At 37.8% G+C, this 24,978-nt stretch overlaps 1 protein-coding gene across 1 annotated transcript in view; it reads right to left on the reverse strand.

Annotated features, from left to right (window-relative positions):
* The window catches only part of LOC108547636 (ADAM metallopeptidase with thrombospondin type 1 motif A), a 238,667-nt gene that overhangs the window by 48,714 nt on the left and 164,975 nt on the right, over positions 1-24,978 (reverse strand). Inside the window, exon 5 of the mRNA XM_017900234.1 lies at positions 24,270-24,459. Coding sequence (XP_017755723.1) covers positions 24,270-24,459 — 190 coding nt within the window. The remainder of the gene's footprint in view (positions 1-24,269; positions 24,460-24,978) is intronic.

Consider the following 24,978-nt stretch of genomic DNA (forward strand, 5'->3'; position numbering starts at 1 on the left):
GAGTATCCATCTTCGTTTCGATTAAAATACACTTAGTGCAACATGTGATTAATAACTTCTAATAAAATTTCTAAAAAATTTGACTCTTTGAGAATTTTTAAATCAGAAAATTTAAAGCAATGAATAAAATTTGTAAATCAAGAATAATTAGAATTTCTATTTTATAAATTCCCAAGAAATATATAAAATAAATAAAATTTTCACAATAGGACTGTCAAAATTACCCCAAGCAGTGGCAGCAAGTATACTCAATTTCGATACACTCGAGTTATTATAAAATCCTCAATACAGGTTATTTAATTTACGACGTATTATCAAAATACATCATCAATAAATCTCCCCTCCAAAAAATATCACAGTACCAATACGAAAAGTTTCATAACAATTACGATGATATCGCGAACGAATAACAATATGCCATATAAGACAAATACAACAATGAACCAACCACCATGAAATCCAAATACCCCAATACGACAGCGAACAATCCCTGGTATAATCAGATTTATTATAATAACAATAACTGGCCGCCCATTACTGAATAAACCCCGAACTGATCGCCTGTTTAACAGAAGCATGTTAAGCCTGTTAACGAACGAACGAGAGGACGTTATAATTCGCTAACGACATAATAAGACGTCCCATGGACGAGAAACGGAAGAATCGCGATGGAGGAAGAATTCCGCGGAGGATCAGCCCGCAGGTATGACAGGCCGCGTCTCGACGCCGGGCATCGCGGCTTTAATCGGCGCAAAAAAACCACCGTGCACCCCTGTACGTTGCGGTAGGTCCACGTAGGAATGCGCTTTCATGCAATCGTAATGACAGCTTTATTGCTCGCTGTAATTGCCATTATTATGCTCGGCGAGATTGCTGGTACACATTGTTCCGCGCAGCTATCGTTCGAGGAGCGGAAATATCCCCCTTATTCCACCGATTTTTCTTTGTACAGGTAATCGTGACAAGAGTAATTGGGCTGTAATTAGTCTCGTATCGCGGATTGTTGCGGCTGTTCTATTTTGCAGGCGTGAGAATAGGTTTAATCGTCTGACGTGGTCGATCATTTCATTCTGCGAGTTCAGAGGTTTGGTCTGGTTTGAGGGTTACCGTTTGAAGATTTGGGGTTGACGATGAATTTGTTTCTGGTTCTGGATGGAAATAGGATTTAGTCTTCTATCATGGTCAGCTATGAATTTTATTTGATCGAAAAATTTGTGAGTATGTGAATATAGAGGTTTGGTCTGGTTTGAGGGTTACCGTTTGAAGATTTGGGGTTGACGATGAATTTGTTTCTGGTTCTGGATAGAAATAGGATTTAGTCCTCTATCATGGTCAGCTATGAATTTTATTTGATCGAAAAATTCGTGAGTATGTGAATATAGAGGTTTGATCTGGTTTGAGGGTTGCTGTTGAAAGATTTGGGGTTGACGATGAATTTGTTTCTGGTTCTGGATAGAAATAGGATTTAGTCCTCTATCATGGTCAGCTATGAATTTTATTTGATCGAAAAATTCGTGAGTATGTGAATATAGAGGTTTGATCTGGTTTGAGGGTTGCTGTTGAAAGATTTGAGGATTGATGATGGATTTGTCTCTGGTTTAGGATGGAAATAGGATTTAGTCTTGTATCGTGGTCAGCTATGAATTTTATTTTATCGAAAAATCCGGTGGTCTATGAATATGGAGGTTTAGACTGGTTTGAGGGTTGCTGTTGGAAGATTTAGGGGTTGCTGATGGATTTGTTCCTGGTTTTGATTAGGAATATTATTCAATCACTTATTGTAGTCAGTTGTATTATTGTCGTATTATCTCATTGGAAAATTCGCGGCTCTATGAATATGGAGGTTTGGTCTGGTTTGAGGGTTGCTGTTGGAAGATTTGGGGTTTGCTTGAATTGTCTCTGGAATTGTCTCTGATTTTGGCTCTATAGGAATATATGTAATTATTTTACAGTTCTCGGGGCCTTTTAATTTTCTTTCATCTAGATAGAAATAAAAGTAGGGTTCTCTGATTTGGTCCGGTTTGATAGTTCTTATTAGTAAATTTTGGATAAATGGAAATTATGTAGCGTCGTTTAATGTGATTATCTACGAGCCTCGTTCAATTGTAGAATTTATATTTCTTTAGAGAATTATAGGGGTTTAGTCTGGTTTGAACATTTGTATTAAAAGATTCAAGATTTGAATAGTAGTTTGAAAGATTTTTACCAAAAAGTTTACGAGTCAATTATAAATTTGTCAAAATTCCTAACTTTTATAACGATACAACAGAACTTCTAATTTTTCCATGATCATACAGGTTTGACCTAGTTTGAAGATTCTTTCCATCGCGAAATTCCAAGCTTGATCGTAAATACTCCTTCGAGCTTAGATACAAAATACAGTCTTCGCGCTATCCATAACCATAGTAACAATAATGGCAGTCATTCTACGAAACGGCTCTTTCGTATCAGCCGCGTTGTATTTACAAATGCAAGTTGTAATAACTCGATCCGTCGTATATCGTTTGATTTTTAGATGCGTCTCGATAAAACGCATGAAAAACGAAGGTTCGAGTAGATTTCAACCTGGCAGCTTGTTTCTATCCCTCGTTTCGATGTCGGGAGTCGTGTTTCTGTGATCCGTTAGCATGTTCCGGCACATCGGGCCTTTTAACGGCCATTAGGGCGCGGCTTTTGTCATTCTAATTTCAAACGTGCATTCCTTCGCCGATGCCAGCCGCTTTTTCGTTCGCTTCGGCTGCTATACTTACACAGGGTGTGTCCTGACACTGAAAAACAGACGACGACAATGTGTGCAAGAAAGCCGATCGTAGAATTGTCCCCGACCGAGGAGAAAGCGACGACGATGAAAACTATGTTGAATTCGATACGTCGTCGACATTTTTTCCCTAGGGATTCTCGGTGTCCTAAAGTTCCTGCCATTTTATTCGCGATTTCTTATGCATCTCCCCAAAAACAAACTTCCAAATCTTCCAAATTTTACAGTAGTCTAATCCTTGAATTTTCCAACAAGCTCCTGAAGATCTCTAAGAGCGTTTGAAAAATGATTCCTAGATCTTTCAGCTCATCGAAACACTCAAATCGCACAAAATTTCGGAATTCTTCTCAGTCAAACGAAAAGAGGATGCTTAAACTTTCAAAAAATTCTCAAATTCGTGAACCATATCTCGAATTATTTATTTCTAAATATTCCTAGATTTCTAGAAGGTCCTCCAAATATTCCAAATCCCCTAGAAATTCCTAGAGATCCCTAACAGTGTTTTAAAGATTCCTCAAAAATTCTTTAATCTCAAAATCTTCTACAAAATATCCCGGAATTCTCTAAAAAGAACAAAAATCGTTGAAACGTCAGGAAATTTGTGAAATTCCCAAAGAAAGATCGCTCGTCACATTTTCCCCTACTCTGACTGAAAAAGAGGAAGAGAACGAGAAAGGGGAGAGATAAAATGCGAGAAGGAATGGGAGGAAAAGCTTGGCAGAAAGGAAGGCGGATTATCTATGCCCGCGTCGCGACGCCCACGCCTGGGTCGGCGTTGCGCCTGGGCAGAGAGAACGGAAGGCGCCTCTAGCGCGAGATAATAGAAGTCGCGGGTGCGTGCAGCCTATTTGTCGTCGGTTGGTGTCCCTGGCCGCGCTCGCGGTGTTTTTCCCTAGCGGATCGAGATCAGGCCGCGACGGTCTGGCGTGCACGGCCTTTATCCGCGTTATTGTCACGCCGTGCCTCTCTAACGTTAGTCAGCCGGCCAACATTCGCGGAAACCGGGGAATAAATCGCGCACCCGACGTAATCGCGATCGTCCATGGTATTCCGGTTCGAGGAACCGGCGGGAGGATTTAATTGACGCTGGAATTCCACGTGGAGACCTAGTGTTTGCCTAGGTGGGAAACGTTGACAACGAGTCCTTCCCGGTTCGAGCATCGGGACTGACTTGGCAAGACAGCCCGCTGCTTATTAGATAAATCTGAATCGCGTAGAGTGGAGTACGGCTTTGTCAGTTGAATCGATTAGCGAGATAGGGATCGTTCTTGAAGGAATTTTCTGGGTTAGCTTGTTAAGCGGTGTGGTCTGTTTGGTCGCGACGGCACCGTTGGATGGAGAATAGAGGCGTGACTCGGATGTTTATCGGGATTTAGAAGTTCTAGGTATTTTTCTTGCTTTGGTAATGATGCGGGATGCTTGTTCGTGGCGCTCGCTGGGTAGACGCCCTGATGGAATTGTTGGGGTACGGTAATCGAGGCATTTGTCGGGGAAGATGGTAGATGCGCGAGCATATTTATGGGTGAGTTGTTCACGAGTGAACACAGTTTCTAGATTTCGAAACATTGGATTTCAGAATTTTCAAAGTTCTAAATCTTTGAATTTTCGAATTTTCAAATCTCGAAATCTTCGAATTTCCGAATTTTCGAATTCCCAAATTCCGAACATTGAAAAATTTCTAGACTTTCAAGTTTCCGAATTTTCAAACACTTCCAACTATTCAAATTTTGTAATTTTTATAATTCCGGAAAGATTTATTCCTGGACCTTCAAAATCTCGAGGTTTAATAACGCCAAATTTGCGAAGCTAACCCAAACCGAATACCTTCACGATTTCAAATTAAAATTTTCGGAATGCTTCGCCGAATTACCTTTAATTCGTTTAAAAATTCTCGAATTACCGGATTTTCCGAAATTCCGTTGCATCGTTAAAGGCAAAGATTGCCGGAGAAATTAATTTCGTTGAATGAGGCACGTCTGATCGCGAGTCGAATTATCCGACGCGGGGCAAATGCCTGGAACGCTGGAATCACCGGGCGAACAACAGTCTAGGGATTTTTCGACGGATGATGTACGATCCGTGACGAACGCGTTGGCCCTTTTTCTCGTCCTTTGGGCAAGAAACCACCAGATACCACTCTCACGATCATTCACTCTGACGTTCCACGCTATGTCTTCGCCCTCCGTTTAATTAATCATCCGTCCCTTTACACGTGTTAACACGTTCTACGGAGAGGGGTAGTCGTTTGAGGAGGCTCACGAAAGTAAGAGTTCCGCGTCGAAACTTTTTCCTCCGTCATAACTCATTCCGCATTCTTTTTTCCTTCTTGCTTCTTCGTTCGGTCATTCTTCCCCGTTTCGAGACGCTTAGAACGTGCCCACGAGTAATCGATGAAGACGTGTCGGCGGGTTTGGACTTTGTCTTTTTACCATCCGCCGAACAGATTAATTCGTAGTCTAACTTCTTCGGTAGTTAGCTAGATAGAAATGTTAGACACTTGAATTCCACGCGGCTTTCTACGGAATTAAACGCCAAGATTTAAGCGACATTGGATCCTTGAATTCCTGAGCAACGGTGTTCTAAATGAATACCTTGGAACTCCTAACGTGTACGTTTTAAGCGTATATAGTTACACGTGAGGATCTAGGGGAAGAAACGAAGGAATGTTACTAGCTTCGTGGAAGAAATTAATTTCTGACATTTCGGAGTCTATAGGTGAAGAGACAAGCTTCGATGAATATAATTATGTCATTCGTAGTCCTGAAGTTTGTAATAACTCTGTGTAGTTCTCACTACTGTACTGTGCGTGCCTCGCAAGAAGTCTCGCGAAAGGAATGTATAAACATGGAGACTCAGTTTGACAAATATTGGTAATTTTAGCCTATTATTGGCTAAAATGATCATACATATCAAGGTGAATGGGTTTAACGATTAATTTACTCTCTTCTTACCCCTATACTGTTCTACGAGACTTCTCGTGAGGTACGTGCAGTAGTTCTAAGACTTCTAAAATTCGAAATGTACATGTAAAATCACTAAATGGACATTTTCCTTGCTTTCGTTTTTCTATTTTCCTGTTCCTATATTTTTCCGTACTTTGTATTTGCTCTTATCTTTCGCATGTACTGTAGGGAGCTCAGAAGAAGTCAGTCGAAAAAAACCCTGTTGAATAGGCGGAGCTATACACAAAAAAAATTAGAATTCTAAAAAACAATTGGTAGGAAAATAATTGTACACGTGAAACAATTTCATATGTACTGTAGCGAGCTCAGAAGAAGTCAGGAAATCAATTCTTCTCTAGGAGTGATCCCGAATGACTTCTTCTGAGCTGCAAGCAGTACACGCGAGATCGCTATGCGTGTGCAATTCTCTTCCACGAACTGTTGTTAGAATTCCAATTTTCCTCGCGTTTAATTCGACGAGTCGAGATATCTGTCTGAAAAATTGCAGTGTTTTAATGAAGATCTCGTGTACATAACGTCGTACAGGGAGTAATATTGTGAAACAGAGTAAGACAATTAATCGGTGAAATTATATACGACAAGTGATCGTTACCGTAATTATATTTCGAAGGCTCCATTAATTAAGCAGCAGCGAAATTTTGATGTTTAATGCCGTGACACCCTTTTTCATCGCGCGCCAGCCTGAGAAGCGATTGAAGGATGGTGGAATTCCACGGCGTGGATGAGTTCGGAGGTAAGCGGCTTCATACGGGCGCGGTGATTTATTCGTAGATTTGAACCAATCGCCATAGGGGTTCCGCCGTGTATAAACCTGCCTCCACGTGAAATTTATTAAGCATGCACGCTCGTCCGGCTTCTTCCGTTCGATCCCACAATGCAGAACGTATTCGAAACGACTTCTGTCACGACCGATTCTGACCCACGGAAAATTATACGAAACGCGAACGAGCAGTCCTAGGGAATTTCACGTTGGTTTTCTAGACGATGCTCGCGCGGGAAATTCGAAATTTAATATTGCATAGGGAGTTTCGCGAATTCTTGGAGTTCGTGGAATTTTGTGGAATTTCTGGAGACTATGAAGTCTTGAAAAATTTGGAAATTTGTTAATTATTTGAAATTTTGAGACACTGGGGAATTTCCGAATTCACGAAGTTTATGATACCTAAAGAATTTTTGCAACTTTGATATTTTTCTTTTTTTTTCCTTTTTGGAGGCATTTTGAAATTTATAGATTTACGAAATCTTGGGAAATTTTTTGAAATTTCGGGGTATTTGGAATTTTTTGGAACCGTGAAATTTATGAAACTTGAGTTTTTGGAACTTGAAATTCTTAAGGCACTTGAAACTTTTAGAATTTCATCAATTTCTAACGAATTTTAAAATTAGGGAAGCTTCTGTTGATGGAAATTAATCGAGTTTCTCGAAGATTCGAAATTTGTATTAACATTTTTACTAGATTTTAAATTCTACATCAAAAGAAAACCTCATAAAGAAGTTAAGTCAAATACATAGGAAAAGTTGATCAGGAAATGTAATTAATAACATTATTCCTTACGCAAACGTCGAATACTTTGTGAAAATCACGCATCTGTGCACTCTCTCCCAAAAAAGCAAGAAAAAAAGAAAGAAGAAAACGAAAGAAAAAATAAAATATTCGATGCCAGTAATTATCTTTTACGATTCCCAAATTAGCTGCTCTCCGGAATACACCGATGCAGATCCGACAGAAATTTGATCAGCAAATTAAATTAACCTCCAATCCCGCAATTTTTCTGTCAATAATTTTTATCGAGATTAATACGTACCGCGTTAAAATTAATACTAACCAGCGAACGCGAACTTTCTAATTAAACCCCGCCTCGTACACCGTCTCGGCACGTTATACTTACCAATTTTTCCCCGGAATTATGTATTACCGTGCAAACCTTTCGATTTCAAGCACGATCAAATTGCACGTCGTTCCACGCGAATAAGGAATCCCGAAACTCTCTTTTTTCTCCTCTCTGACGTTTAAACTTTACGTTTTCCCGCGCCGCGCCGCGCATGCTCGCTGCTCCAGTGGCGCGGGGCACCGAAAGAAATTACGGATGATACGAACTTTCACCCGAAATTACAGCGTTTCGACGTAACTTTCCAGCAATTATCGGGCATTCAGCGTGTAACATAAGCATCCGTGTATAATTTGTATAATCGAAAGTTGCGCGATTTTCGTCTCGATGGTTTGCGGATTAAAATGAGAAAGAAAGGGGAAAAATGGAGGGAAAAAAAAGGAAAACGAGAAAGGAGGCAAAAGGAAAAACGGGAAAGAGCGGCGAAAGGAGAGGAGAGGGGTTGGAGAGAAGAGGATGAGGATGGAAAATGGCAGAGACACGTAAACTCTCGCGAGTTATTGAGTCATTGGTACCGCGATCGTGATGGCGGGAGATCGCGGCGAGAGAAAACGTCGATCGATCGTTCATGGATCTTCAATTAATAACACGGAAGCGGCTCTCTAATAGCATGCCTCGTTCAAATATTTTCCCGCCATAATTACGTCGTATCGACGAATCGCTGAATCGTTCTATTAGCGTCGGTATGGATGCGCCTAATGCGGGGTGGAAACCGGTAATTATCGCGGTAACTCAAGTTCCTAGCAGAGTCCAGGTGTGGTGAGTCAGTTCGATGGAATGCTCGTGAATACACGTCCATTCTTTTTCTTCTTTTCCCTTCCTAATGGTGTTCGTATTACAGTGATTACCGTGGCGATATTTTTACAGGTCGAGATTACGTTTCGGGGGTGAGTGCGTTGAGTACTTCAGAAACGATCAATTTCGCGATTGAATTTAGTTGGGATTGGAAAACATGGCGATTGATTATTGAAGCGCAATTTTTCTGAGAAATTTCTCTTTTAAATATTATAGTAGGTCTGGGTACTAATTGTAAGTGCTTTGAGAAGGATTAATTTATTATTTGAGTTTGTTCCAGGAAATATAATGAATTAGACTCTTTGCAAGTTTGTGGAGCCATATTTTCTTTTTTTCTTTATTGGATGTCAATGTAAAAATATTTAATTTGTATATCAAATATTTCATTATATATGATTTAGTTAATTTGAGTTAATGCAATGGTTCAATTAAATTCTTTCAAGAATTGTATTCATCTTATATGTCATATTTAAATTGAGTTAAGTTTAACTCAAACCTACTCAAATTTCTATTCAACAGCGAGTTCTACATAAATCGTACTAATCTAATATGATTTTTAATATGATTTAATTATAATTTATTTTTAGATCATACTAATACTATCTGTTCACTTAAAATCCGATATCAACGCAGATTTAAGCCAAGGTACATTTTCAACAAACAGAAACTTAACCAAACTGATCACAAACAATCTTAATCCTCAAAGAAGTTTAAAAAGAAAGAAAGAAATAACCTAGAAAATAAAAATAAAAAAAGAAATACCATAAAATAAAATCTCTTATATTACACTACATTACTCTAACCATAAACAGTTTCAATTCTTACAAAAATTTCGCCAACTACCCCTCACCACGAAAAGCTCAGAAAAACCACCTAACGAAATTCCCAACATGCTATTCCAATCACAAAGAATCCCAATCCTAAAAAAGTAATAATAATAATAATTAAAAAGAATAGAAACAAATCATCTCATATATCTATAAATTTTTCCTTAGGTTGTGCATTTCTGAGAAATTATTGTATATTCAAACAATAATCGAAACACTATATTCCACTACATTAAAACAACATAATTCATTTCCTTGTACTCTGAAATTGCATGCAATTGTTACTGAACATACTTAAAATTTAACAGCAAAACAGACTTCTGTACGTCTTTAGGCACCAACAGTATCACAACTGCAAGGTTTCTAAGCACCTTTAGGCCCACAGAAGTCAAAGAGTTAAGGACAAAAATTTTTAAAAACGAAATCCCTGAAACAACATTCACATTCCTATCTAAAAACAACGCGACAGATCGAATAATCTCTGCAGCATATCAGATGAAAAGATCGGGCTGATGATCTTCGGGAGTGGATCGTGGTGGCTGGAGCCTCGATTTCGGTGGATTTCGAAACGCAATAAAGCCGATAAGTGAGCGAGGACTCGAACGGTAATCGAGGAAGGGCGAGCGTAATGTCTGTCATTTCGCTGGTAACCCGTAATAACACTTCTCCCTTCGCGATCGCCGGATCGTGTCGCGATCCATCGGGGATCGAGAAGGGGGGGCGAAAGAATGGGCCCTGCGCGAGGACGGAAAGGGGGCCGAAGGGCGCGGCGTGTACGTTCGATCTTGATCACCGTGTCCGTTATTCCGGGACGATCGCGGCGAGTCAATGACTTTTGCATATCGCCGGATCGATCTCTTCGATCCCGTCGCGTCGCTCGATCGGCAGGCGTCGCTTCTTTGCCGATATCCACGTGGTCGGCGCCCAGCTGTCTACCCAAACGTTTCGGCGAATTTGGTAGCCCTGTTTCCAGTCCATCTGCTGTATCCGAGATCTCTTCACTTTTGTCACGATTTAATTTTATTTTCTGGGTAACTACGTTTCTTTGACAGTGCTTAGTTCAACTGTTCATCGCAATTTTTAAATATTTCTAAATTTCGCGAATATTTCTAAAAATATTCCAAATTATTCCAATTTCTTGCCAGTGAAATAACAATTTTTATATTCGGGGCCTTCGAAATTTTTCTGTAAAGAAATGGAGTAAATACAATTTAATAAAATTACATGTGCAAGGATGCACGAACACTGACATATGAGTGCAATGTATACCTACATCGGTAATTCCAATAATCGGATCGAAACTACAGCGTGTCCCATTCGATGAAAAATCAACAACCAACGTGTTTTCACAAAAATTCTGAAACCACTCGTTTCGACTGGTCTCACACTGACAGCCTAAAGTAAGCACAGAGAAACTGACGTCCCCAGAAAAGAAAGCAAAAGGTAAACGATAGTGACTGGACGACAGTTGCGCAAGAGATCTGCCGGTATCGCGTATCATCGAAGGTAGGTTCATTGGCATCGTGGTGCCACAGCTCGGCTAGGAACAGGCCTAAGCGCGATTATTAGTAATTACCGTGATAGCCCGAGGTCATCGCGCCATCTCGTGGCCGCACCCTTTCGTCCCGACGCTTTTTCGATCGTCGTTAACCCCTCGCAACTCGCTGCGATCGGGGTCTTCGAAGTTTCGAGAGGCCACCCTCGGAGGGCACACGCCCTCTCCGTGCAAAGAAATCTTCGCATCTCACCACGCCTTCCATTTAACCGGGCGCTCCTCGCCCAAGGTGCTTTTTACAACTCCGATTCCGCTCTGTCTCCCATCTTTTCTTCCCCCGCGCACTTCCGTTTCGTCTTATTGCAAACTCGCAGTGTTCCGTTGCATGTCCATACGGTTCTGTCAGATGCTTGGGCCTGGGTAGCAGCTTGGTCTCTCTGGTTTTGTTCGTGGTCGAGATAGGGAATCGGTCGGCCGAGTTGATGAGGGGGTTGAAGAATGTTTCGAGCGAATTTCACGTGTATATACTTTGTGTTTGATTATTTATGTGTTTCGCGGTTTTAGAGAGTTTATATGTTGGACTTTGTTGGTGTTTCATTTTATTCAGATTGTGTACATTGTGTATTGTGCTGTTAATTATACGTATACTATAAGCTGGTGGGCTGAATAGCTTTTGGGCTTGACCAATGTTTGAAATGAATTTGATATGTATTTTGTGTTTGATTATTTTTGTTTTAAGTGGTCTTAGAGAGTTTATATATTGGATTCTGTTTTATTGAGATTGGGTATTGCGCTTTTATGTACATATGTATTGGAGGCTGATTGGTTGAATAGGTGAAGGGGTTGATCAATGTTTGAAATGAATTTGATATGTACTTTGTGGTTGATTATTTTTGTTTTTGGTGGTTTTGGAATATATATAAATTGGCTGGTTAGCTGAATAGGTATAGGGGTTGATCAATGTTTGAATTTGTAATTAGTGATTCGGAGTTTGTTAGTTTTATTTTAGCGAGATTATGTACTATTCTATTAGTAGCGTAGATAGGTATTGGAACTAATAAATTTTTAAAGTAAATGATATGATGTGTAAGAATTTTATGGTCGATGATTTATGTGCCTCGCGATTTTGGGAATTTTATATCTTGGAATTTATTAGTGACTTGTTAATGCTTTGAGGAGAGGTTTAAATCTCCGCTTTTTTAGATGCTTAATTCGGTTCTTTCGTTTTTAAAGAGGGTTTCGTTAGAGTGTGTAAATGATAATTGAAAAGTCATCGTTAACTCATACTCAAAGAAATTGATACTCCAGTGAAATATACAGTTCCACTCATACAAGTTTTAGTCACAAGAAGGTTTGACTACCCCTGAATGTACCCTTCTGTACCTTTACTTTTGTTTAACAAAATGATAAATAAAGGAATTGATCGAGATTTAAAGTAAATGTGATGTGTAAATATTTTATGTGATTTTATAGATTCTACATCATCGATTTATTAGTATTAATAATTATAATATTAACAGGACCTCAATTGATAGACCGCCTTTTATAATACTAATCTCACTTAAAGAGTAATTAAAATTAACAAAAATTGGTGAGAATTAACTTAATTCTGGGATTATGAGATTTCAGGTAATATTTTATCCAATTTCTTACATCTTCCCGATAATTTTCTGGCCATTGAAAAATTCCTTCCATTCCACACACGAGATGCACCTTGATCACGCAAAAGACGGTGGTTTATGTTCCCTCGAACGCGAAACGAGCTGCTCTGTCATCGTTTCGATGCGTCACGCAGTTTTACCTGTTCGCCCGCCTTTTCCTTCCCCAAGTTAACCAGGCGATTTTAGTCGGTTGCTCGGAGGTGCAGAAGGGCTGGTTTCTCGTTCGAAATTCGCGCGTGATTACAGGTTCATCGGCTTAACAGGTTTACCGTGCCCGAGGCACGATTCCAGCCGGTGCCAAAGGAAGGAACGAGCCATCGACCAGAGTATCGAGCCCACGACCGGCCCGTGGATCCTCGATCGATCGCGATCTACCGCCCACGTGCTTCTACCGAGTGCGTATGCCCCTTCGTCTATAACTTTCCTTTCTTTCCATTTTCTTTCCAGGAAATCGTCCTTAAATATCCATCTAAATATTGTGTGATTGCTATGTGATATGTATACTGTGTGTGGTATTACGTATTTTGTTGAAATTTCAATTAAATATAAATTCAAAAATTGTGTGGTTACTATGTAATATGTATAGTACTAGTATATAATAAAAATAAATTGTATATTGAATTATTAATGATGAATCACGTATGCATACGATTATTTAAAGTGAAAAATCGCAGTTTTATTACGTATTGTTTCGATATTCGTGAGGAATGTTATTTGGAAGTTGTAAACGTGACTTAAGTTTGATAGATTTCACTCTGGAATTTTGTTTAGATTATTCTCACTTTCATTAATTATGTTTGGAGTTGATATACGTAACAGATAAATTTCTTGGTAAACAGCAGTTTAAAGTGAAAGCAGTGCCCTAAAACGTTCCATATTCTATTTTTGGTATATCGATCTATTTAAAGTGATCGATGGTCACTGTTTAACTTCCGGGACGCAGAAATTTCAAGTCGGAAGCTTCCAAATGATAATATTCGGAAGATCTATTAGAATAATATCCTTGATTTTCTTCTGTGATTTATCCCATCCAAATATTTTTTCTACAAATTTTGCAAATCTAAACTCATCCTTTTTTATACATATCTCTATCCTATACATAGTTTTTCCTTATATATTGTTACCCTAATTTTCTCTGTATACACTTTCAGAATTTTGTTTGATTTTTTAAGTTTCCAAGTTTTTATTCCTTGTTCCCCGAATTTCAACTTTTTGTGTGTATATCTCTCCTCCTTTATTGCTGGATCCCCTTTTTAGTATCCTTAGAGCACTTTTTATTACCCGACTTCCTTTTTTGGTTTCCTTATTTACTTTTTAACTTCTTTTTTTTGTTACATAACCCTTGTAAATGGGACTTCTTTTTTGTTGTTGGAATTCCTTTTTCGTCTTTCTCACAGTTTTTTTTTGTTATTCGAAATCTTTCTTGACTTTTTTATTAATTTTCTTGCCGTTGCTCTTTACACTCTTTTTATTACTGTAATTTTCCTTTCTTGCAACACAATTCCTCCTCTTTTTTATTCTTCGAATTCCTGCAATTGCTTTTTTTCTTGGAATAGGAAGGGGTTCCAAGTGCTGAGAAATTTTTTATTGCTGAAGAAGTGTGTTCCTTCTCTCTCCCCCTCCGCCCTTTTTCCCCTTTCTCTTGTATGCAGAGATTTTTAAGAATTTCGCTTTGAACCACTGGTGGTAGAAATGATTTTGGAAAATTTGACTCTTAAATAATTAGTTGACAACTGAGACTGAGAACAACTAGAAAATCCGAGAGAAATCGAAAGTATTGAGTAAAAGCCACTCGTGAAAAATTCGTGGGTCACCCATCCCTTTTTGTGAACCGTGATCAGCGGTATTTAACTTGTAATAATACCTCGATCACTCGAGCGTTCTGAGATAACTTCGCATTCAAGTTAACTAATCTTTAATAAGACATATGAAGGAATAGTTGCATAATCCTTATTGATTTTGTATTCTGAGTCATATGCACGTGCAATGTCTGTTGCAGATATTGCATCATTTACTCTTTCTGTATTTTCTATTCGAATCTTATATCAAATTTGCGTTTACTTCAATTTTACTAACTTTTGATTTAATCGAATTTTATCTTATTTTATTAACTTCTAATCTAATTTACTTCAATCTTATTTATGCAATTTTTAATTCTGTTTTCACTTCATCGATTTCCACTTGAGAAACAATCATGTCTATTCAATGGTCTACCAATTTATGCATTCCCACTCTTAAGTGATTACTGCAATTTATTATGTTGCTTCGGTACTGTGCAGATTTTATCCTAATTATACAAGATCATAATTGACACTTAGCAGAGTAATAAAATATCCCATTACAACCAGAGTACAATCAACTTTGCCACGTCACAGGAAGTATAAACGAACGTATGTATTACAAGCAACCCAAAACCATAAATCAATTACATCATTCAGCTCTTTCCAAACACACCTACATTACTATTAAATTCTCATTCACACCGCCATACTCGCGGCCCACTTGATTGCCTAGCACTTTCAGCATACCTATTCTAGTCTCGCTCATTTACTTTATACCTTCCGTTCGTTTAGTGTGGGTCATAAGTGACCAACGATAGTTACGAGTATCAAAGATCCCATTATTTAATCAGGATAAATGGATTAAGTAATACCTAATTAACATTTTCATTCGGTGCAGCATTTGGCTAATGTATCTTAATTACTTGAAACAAAGTCTTTGTTAATTACTCGAATTATGCTAAACCACATTTCTCTATTAAGAAATTAAACGAGGTATTCAAGATTATTCGAAAAATGATACGAATGTCACTAGAACTGTAATGTATCGATTAAAATGACGTATTAAAATGATTTCGTATTATTTTCTGAAAATATACTGCTGTTTTTGATAAAACCATTATAGACATTTATTAAGATAAAAAGTAATTGTATATATCAAAATGATATAACAAGAATTATATAATATATATATTGTAGATCAAACTAAATAGTATATAAATTACAATATATAGTAACCACAAAATAAATAAAAATGAATTTTTTAAAAATAATTTTATCCAATTATATATACAATATAGATAATAAAAAGGTATAATGAAAATAAATAATTCGTTTTTATTCATTTTCTGATTACTATATATTATACTGTATGTACTATTTATTTTTACTTACTATATAATATATATACATAATTATCTGTAGCATGTACAATAATTTTATCTAATTATGCATATTATACATATACACAAGTACCCATATTATTTACATTATACATATTTAAATACCCCTAATCCACATCAATAGCCGCACCATCAAAAACAGAAATTTCCAAGTTCCTATAACCTCATCCACTAACCTATATCATACCCCGATATCCAGAAGCGTACAAAGTTTCCAATGAACCCACAACCTCACCCCAATTTCTCCACCCTTCACCCTGCCAAACAACCTCTCCAGACCCACATTCCCACCCAGCGGCAAATAGCACGACGAGTGGCCGAGCTAATCGCGGGTCGATCGCCCCATCATCCCCCGAACCCCATGGACCATCTTTCCATTCGTTCAGGGGACGCTCAACACACGCGCATCTGCACACATGAGACCAGAGGTGGTCGTACGCGTGCAGACGCGAATTTGGACAACGCTGCTCGCGGACGAGGCGAGCACGTCGCCAAGCTGTCTCGAAGGAACGTCAGAATCCGCCCGAGGGGATCCCGTAAATGGCTGAACCTGTTTCGGTACAGGTGGTCGTCGCCGCGGGACCAGCCTCTCTTAATGCCTCTCCCTCGACTCTGCTGGATCCGCGCGGTTACGCCCTTCGCTTTGAAACGAGATTAGGTCACGATCACGTCGCGACGCCGGTACAAGACGGACCGTGACTTTCGACGATGGCTATTGCTCCCTTTTGCTCCTGTCCGGGCCCCTCTTATCGCGTTACGCGCCGTTTAACGTTCGATCGCAATGCTGAAAGAGAGTCTCTTATTTGCCTCCTCACCATCTCCCCGATCGTCTTTTTGGCCCTTCGGGGATCCTGATGGATTCGTAAAGCGGATTACTTTTCGTGCTCGTTGAGTGGCTTTATGCCAGCTTGGCTATCAGACCTGCGGCTTGTGCGCGGATTTCGTGCAATATGGTGCGATTCGTGTTGGTGTCAGCTGGCTTTTGCATCGGGTCTTTCGGCTGGCTTCAGAGGTGGGTCTGAATGAATTGCTTTCGAATTGGGATTATATTTTGGTTACAGGTGCAGCAACGTTTTTGAGAATTATTCCAGGGGATTTCTTTGAGGAGATTTAGTTGAATCTATTGATGTGAGAGGAGAATTTTGAATTAGGTCTTCTGAGCTGGGCTTTTTAAAATGATTATATATCCAGGTCATATTATGATTAAAAGTGGAGTCCTTTCTTTAATTTCATGTTGATTTGGGTGACCTAATTTGGGTTTGAGATACTGATAATTTTGAGAAGATTTTTGTTGAGGAATATTGAGTGTATTTTAGATATTATGAGAATTAGGGTTGTAAGAAATGTTTTTGAGTTGATCAGCTTCAAAATTCTTTTTTTTTATATTTTATATTGATTTTGGGGATTTAGATCAAATTTTGGATCAAAGGTATTGATTATTTGAGAGGATTTTTGTTCAGAAGGTTTGGGTATATACCAGTGTGAGAAATGGGACTGTAAATAATTCTTTTTAACTGATTCCTTGTAGAATTCTTCTTTCGTGGATTAATTTGAATTATGGATATCGATTAGACCTATGCAGAATTTTGGGTGACCAAAGAGAACAGTATTTATTTGTGGAATGCGAGACTTAGGAGAGGTTTATGTATAAGTATGTTCTACTTCTGACTTGTTTTAAGCAACAGTTCATGTTTTATGTGAATACAAATCTCACAGATACCGTGTGCAATATACATATTTAAATCTTATGAATATTTAATGCGCTAGATGTAAGAGCTACACGTATCTCTGACATCATTCACGATCAAATTGAATGTTTACTGGCATTTTTCACTTGATATTGATGTTTTAATTCATTAGCTATGTGCATGACTATTTTCGTAGAACATACAAAAAATACATTTCTTGGAGACTACGATTAATCTCCAATCTTTTTAAATTCTTAAAAATAAAAATCCTTCATTATGTATAACATTGACCATACAGTACTTAATATTCGAGATTTCAGATTTTTCTCATTTAACTTTCTCGAATTACCCAAAAAATAAATACAAAATTCCAACTCCTTGATCTTTATGTTGGTTCTAAGAACCTACATAAATCTGGCTTTTAAACCTCTCTAACCATAAAATGGAAGGAAAGAAAATACAAAATTTCAAATTCTCAATCTTCCTTGGTCCCAAGAACCTACATAAACCAGACTTTTAAACCTCTTTCACACTAAACCTACCAGGCTCCAAATGGTTTCTTTCCAATTCTTAATTAGAAGCTACGCATTTAAGTTTCCATTTTGGCCACTTGCCTTTGCAATTTTTCTTTTAATATATTTCTTCAAATATATTTTCGTGTTCCATTTTCTTAAAGTATTCCTTATTTTATTTCTTCATCTACTGATAATTTGATCTGTCATGGTAGGCTCAGAGTTAACCACGAAAAGAAAAAGGGAAACACAGAATTTCAAATTCTCAATCTTCCTTGATCCCAAGCACCTACATAAATCTGGCTTTTAAACCTCTTTAACACTAAACCTATCAGGGTCCAAATGGTCTCCTTTAAATTTTTAATTATAATATAATAATAATAATAATATAATATTCAAATTCTTAATCTTCCTTGGTCCCAAGGACCTATGTACATAAATCTAACTTCCAAAAATCTCCAACCTCGAAGAAAAAGAGAAATAGTTATAAAATTCCAAATTCTTTTCTGAGCTCTATGTAATTTCGAAATACCCAAGTCAAACCTAATCAATTTTTCATTTTCCTTTAACGTTTCGTAGCCAATCACCGATACCGCAAGATTCCCTCCTGGTCTTCTGCAACAACTTTCTCTTCAACCTTGCAGACTCGTTAAATCAACAAAAATTACACCCTCTGCCGCGCATGCTGTTGGTCCACACGCGATCTCCCTGCTCCCCTATTTTTCTCGCTGCAGCTTATAAAGGGCCACCACCCCCCAATATCTCCTCGATAAACACACAAACGATTCGGGATCGCATGGTAATACCGGTGGAACGCCGCGGCGCGCCATAAATTTCGCCGGCAGTCGAACACGGTTCCGTTTATTTTTCCTGAAAAATGACGAAAGCCCGGAGCTACTCCGGCGGCGGGCCTCGGTCTTCGACCGCCAAGGGTTAACGTTCTTTAAATTCGTACACACGCGTTGGGCCCCCGGGCGCGGAAAAAGGGCAGCAGCCAGTCGGGGGAGGGAGAGCGCGGGGGCCCCGGGACCAAAAAGGGGGGGGGGGAAATAACAGCAACCATCAATTAAGCACGCTGCTGATTCCATAAGCAGATGAAAGCGTGTGTCAGCGAGAAATCTTCATCGTGGCGAGATCTCAGTCGTCGTGGGTCGCAAGGGTCGTTTGGAAATTTGGATTTGGGTTTGATGGAAGGGTACATTATTGCTCTTTTGGTTGTGTATAGTGGTGGGGATATATAGGATATATGTATGTGGGATTTTATTAGTGTATTCGATGTATTGCTTTTTGTTCATGCGAGACTGTAGATGACAGAATTATCGTAATTATTATGTAATGCGAGGATAAATATAGGTAATAATAATCGAGATAAGTGTTACCACGAAAATACGATTATATTTAAGAAAGGAAGAATTTAATATGAAATATATCATTTTGAATAATATAGAGATTATATACGGTGTCCCAAAATTCACGCAAGAAATAATTTTGATAGAAAACACAAATAATTTAATTAAAAATTGTAAATATTGTTCAATAATAAAAATGCGTTGTTTTTGCATGTAGCCTTCCATTTTTAATAACCCTGAACTGTCAACTATCACGTTACCTTTTCTTTTTCAATGGCAACACTTTATCGCGTAAATGGGGTAAAATTTAAATCTTGCTTGAATTTAGGAACACTCTATATATGGTGTTATGGTGTTAGAATATTTTTTGAAAAAATAGAGAAGCTTCGAAAATTTATTTGTGAATGGCAAGCATACTTCTGATGATTAAAAGTCTTTAAAAGAAAGACAAGAAAAATAAAAATATGATGCATATGGATAGTATGTATAAATTTTGAGAATTTAATATCTAAAATAAATATGGCGATCTAGTGTATAGTACTACGTGTATGGTTGTGAGGAGTACGTGCTATTTTATGAACCATTTAAAATTAAAATATTAAAAATATTGAAATATAAATATTCAAATACTATAAAACGAAATTTGATAAATAAAAATGAGACACTATGAATTCCCCATATCAAAGTTTAAATATAAGCAAATAAGTGATTTATTTATTATACTTATTATTAGGTTGGTAGAAAAATAATTTCCTTTTTTTGTATTTTCGATTTTTACTGTAGCTTGATATTGGAATAAATTATTTTGTAAATGTAGTTATGTAATGTATCGTTCAAAAGCGCTGACTCCGCTCTGTATTTTGATAATAAACATTTTGCATGTAGTGATGATTTACGTTTTATTTAGGTCATTTAATTAGAGATGGAAAAGAAGCAAAAGGAAATTATTTTTCTATCAACCTAATATTATACATTTCCTAAAGAATTTATTCAGGTATGTATATTTTTACGCTTTTTAAAATTGTTTAATACGAAATTTCTCGTGAAAGTAATAGTCCAAGGTGTCTGACACTTAGGTGTCTTCCTAAATAGTCGTTTCGTGGCGTTTCTTTGTCGAGTGAAGATGTTACTGGCGAACTATGGTGGTTAGAGATAAATCATATCCTGAGCTATTTTTCTCAGGAATGGTGTCATAAATCACACGGGACTAAGGATGCAATTTGTAAGCTTAATTGTATTACCGTTGAATCACTGAAAGTTTCTAGAGTTCGGTGCATAAAAGAGTTCGCCAAAATTAATTACTTCGCCCTCGGAATTTAATGTATCCCTTTGTACCGTTTTATTAATGAACGAAGGTATTGTTCATAAATCATCGCGGTCTTCCATCAATCACGCGTGGAAACGAGAGAAATAAAATCATAAATATCGTATATATAATCAAATAACTCGAGAATCTAATTATGCATTAATATCGAATGGCCAAAAATTTTTAGACCCGAAAATATCAAAGACATTATTGAAATTGATTAACTTGGTCTCGAAATTTCAGAAATTTCTTTCCCAATTTATTCATTAATTTAGGTCCTCACAAAAATGTGTTCTTTAAATCATCATGCTAGTACAATTAATTTTTATGATAATATTATAATTAAATAAAAATAATTCATTAATTAGGTTCAATGATAACGAATTATTTCTGTACTGATTCCTCTGTTAGTATCTTAAACATTATCAAACCTATTCAAACTCTATATTTCTATTTTACTATTTTATTTTCAAGACCCAACAAAATGAAATTTGAAGTAATACTGATAATTACGATAAAATAAAGCTTAAATTAAATAAAATAAACCTTAAATAGATAAAATTTCTGAGAATTTAACAAGAAGTATTATTAAACGTGTGAACTTATCCTAAATCGGGATCAAAGGAATTTCTCCACCTACCTATACCTAAAGAGAAATCATAGTGAATTAATAAATAAGAAAGAGGATTGATGAAGTGATCGTTCGATAAAGTTCTAATAATAACGCTAAGAACGATATTCAAATAAAACCCACATAGATTCGTGATTAAAAACTTTCACAAGCTTCCATCAAACATTACCATGCATTTCAGATCATCCTACGCTATCATCGAATGGATTTCTTCACATGCGAGATCCGAAAGAGAAATCACAGTGAATTTATGGATAAAGAAAGGGATCAACGAATTGATTATTCGAAAATTCCAATAATAATCAAACAAAACTTCTCACAGACTTCTCTAGAGTCTCACAAGCTTTCAGCTCATCCCACATTAGACTCAATCAAATTCCATATGACCAGGTCGAGAAAACAATCATAGTTAATTCATAAATAAGAATATGAATCTAAGAATTGATAATGTATCAAAATTCTAATAACAATATCAAAGATAATTAAACAAAACCTAGGTCCATTCACAATTGAAACTCCTTAATTGAGTTCTCAGTTCATGCCACGCCAGAATCAGACAAATTTCTCTACTTGTTCCAGAAGTGTAATAGAAGAATCATAGCAAATCCATGAATAATAAAGAGAATCCTTGAATCAACACTTTACCAAATAAAATCCCAAAACAATACTAATATCAATCACCAAATCCTGAATAGACTAAAATCTCATACAGTCCTTTAATGAGTATCATCACACATCTTCCTTCATGTCAGATCAAAATTAGCTAAATTTCTTCTTATCATGCGATGAAATGAAAAATCACAGTGAATTTATAAACTAGAAAGAAAATCTTCGAATCGATTCTCCAGAAGAATTTCAACAAAATTGGTATCGATAATCACTGAGACATGCAGGGACCAAAGTGTATCACAGTCCCTTAATGAACGCCATCACACATCTCTATCTCATACAAAAATCAGTCAAATTCCGTTATCTGATCGCGAGAAATAAAAAATCACAGTGAATTCATAAATGATAAAGAAAATCCTACCAAACTCGGTATCGATAATCACCGAGACTTGCAGGGACCAAAGTCCCTCACAGTCCCTTAATGAACGCCATCACACATCTTCCTTCATCTCATGCAAAAATCAGTCGAATTCCTCTATCTGATTGCGAGAAATGAAAAATTACGGTGAATTCATAAATGACAAATAAAATCGTCGAATCGATTCCGCAATAAAATCTCACCAAAATCGGTATCGATAATCACCGAGACCTGCATGGACCAAAGTCTCTCAGCGTCTCCCAGAGCGCACCATCACTCATCGGCGCTGATCCCACGCCAGGACGAGGCAAAAGCCTCCGTTTGGTCTTGCCGAAAGAGAAATCCCGGCGAATTCATAAATAAGAAAGAAGATGCTGGAATCGATCATCGGTGAAACTCGGGGATGAGCAGCGGGCATAAGACACCGTCCACGGCTGACGAAATAATTAATCCGCGCCTCCGTGGACAATGTAATGCCTCGGACAACGGAATGTTAATCGAGCTGTCGAAAAAACCGGTCCACGGGCAAAAAGGCAAAGAGCCCTGCCGGCCCAGGCCTGTCCATTTATTTATTCGCGGATCTCGCCGGGCACGCTCGAATGAACTTTCGCCGTGCGACACACACGTGACATGTCGCTTTTAAACGAACCAACGAACGGAATGGTCATGAATAAAACGATAGGTATCGAGTCACCTGGACGTTTTGTAGTACTACACCGATGGCGGGCTGCGCCCGTTCCCTGCACACGTGTGCATCGCTGTCCCTCCTAATGCGAGCTGCACCAGCCGCATGCATTATTAATACGTTTTCGGCGCGGGACCAAGCGAGCTCCTCCCCACAGGATGCGCGGCTCCGGTGCTACGTGTACCTACAGCGGGGTACCTCGCCGAGGTTTTCGTCTATGCCGTGATGAATGGCAGGTGAGTAACGCGGTACACGAGTTAAAGAGTATCGTGAGAGGTCGGAACAACTACCGAGTATGATGCACACTGGGCTTGAGAATTAAGGGATACTGTGCATTGGAGGTCTGAGACTGTTGGATTCTTCGTGTGCGATGAATTGAATGCAACGGAATTATTTTTCCTAAATTTCGTTGGATTTTGGTGTGTATAGTGGGTTTTTAAAAAGGATCCAAGAGGGAACGTGGGTGGAAGCTTGGATCGGTGTTTGGTCAATTGGGGAAAGTGGAGGGAGTGGGTTTAGATGAAAGAAATGATTTGTGGAAGTTCAGATGAATAGATATGTGGGTACTTTTTGAAATTTCTTTGTTGCAAGAAGATTTAGTCATTTGGTATTCATTTTCTATGAAGATTACAATTACAATAGGGGGATATCTTAGGCGGAATATGCGAGTAGATGAATAAATCATTTGGTTCTTTATTTGGTTAAATTACTTCGAAGGAACTATTCACAATAGTCACAAACTCTTTAATAATTACGACGAATAAACCCAACTCATCTGAAAATAGTCAGGTTAATATATTCTAAATGTACTACAATTGGACAAAATTTTATCAAAGTTCCATTAAACATCTCAAAAAAAAAAAAGAGAATTCATTTAGACAAATTTGGCTTTCTATCACAGAAAATAACTTAATTACTATCTACATTAAATGAGCACTACTCGTTTAAATATACTGACATATATGCCTTACATATATATAATAACAAAAAAATGTTAATTACCATTTAATTACCATCTATATTAAATAAATCCAACTCACCTAACATTAAACTTACCACCACTGGTCGAATTGACTAATGAATTCAAAAAGGAAAATCTCTAAAAATGTAATTGATATTTTCAACTAATCCTACATTAATTCAATTTCTTTGCATAAATAGCACAGCAAAATCTGTACTATCTATATTAATTACCCATATACCAGATTGTCAACGACAAAAGAAAAATTACCCCAAAAAATCTATAATTGAATATTTTTTAAAATACGTACTTCATATGGAAATTTTTAATGAAAGAATAATAAAGAAAATCGAGTAAGAGAAAATACTGAAAAATTAAGTAAAAGATAAATTACGTAGTCAATTGACCAAAACGATAATACTGAATGCAAAATTTAAAATCAAATGTTTAAAAACATTAGGAAAAGGAAGAAAAAATATATTTGACCAAAATTCTATGAAATAAAACGGCGGAATAATTACAGGAAATAAATGCAACTCACCAATCACGCCGCAGTTTTGCGCCCTGTCCTCATCATCGACGTCGTTCATGCGCCCAGGGTCCACGTTGTGCGGCCGTTTCCTCTGGATGGCGTGTTCCAGCGAAAATTCTAGAGAATCCTTGTCACTCTCCCGCCAGGGCTTGGCTGGTTCAATTATGTAGCTTCCCGTCGACGTTCTCACGTGGCCCGTCTGCGGGAAAAAAAGTATGCCAAAAATTCGGTGAGTCACCCCGCCATGATTGGCCTTTATCTCCTCAATGAAACGGGCTACCTTACTGGCTAACCCTTTCTCTCCTATCCTTCTTTCGCCACCTCGTGTCCATCTCTTTCTTCTTCTCGCGTCACCAGCCATCGAACCGTGAAATTTCGTCCAATTGTCCGCGTTATTTCTAGCCAGATCACGTCTGATAAGCTTCGCGGTCGAAACCGTGCTCGTCGCGGTGAAAGTGATCGATGGAAATTTTTCCTGCCCCCTCCTACTCCTTTCTCTTTTTCCATTTTATCTCTCCCCTTTTTCCTCCACACCGAGAGAGGAGGCCGCGTGTAAACACGATTTTTTCATTTTTAATAGCCGCAGTTTACCCGATGGTTTCGCCAACCCGCGATTCATTGTACGGTGAAAGGGGATAATTGATTCGCGAGCATTTTTATGGGACCCCGTTGGCTGGAAATTGGCGCGAAAAGAGGACGTTGTTTGGTCAATCTCGTT

The sequence above is a fragment of the Eufriesea mexicana genome, unplaced genomic scaffold (assembly GCF_001483705.2).
Source record: "Eufriesea mexicana isolate 0111107269 unplaced genomic scaffold, ASM148370v2 scaffold1146, whole genome shotgun sequence".
Classification (NCBI taxonomy): Eukaryota; Metazoa; Arthropoda; class Insecta; order Hymenoptera; family Apidae; genus Eufriesea; species Eufriesea mexicana.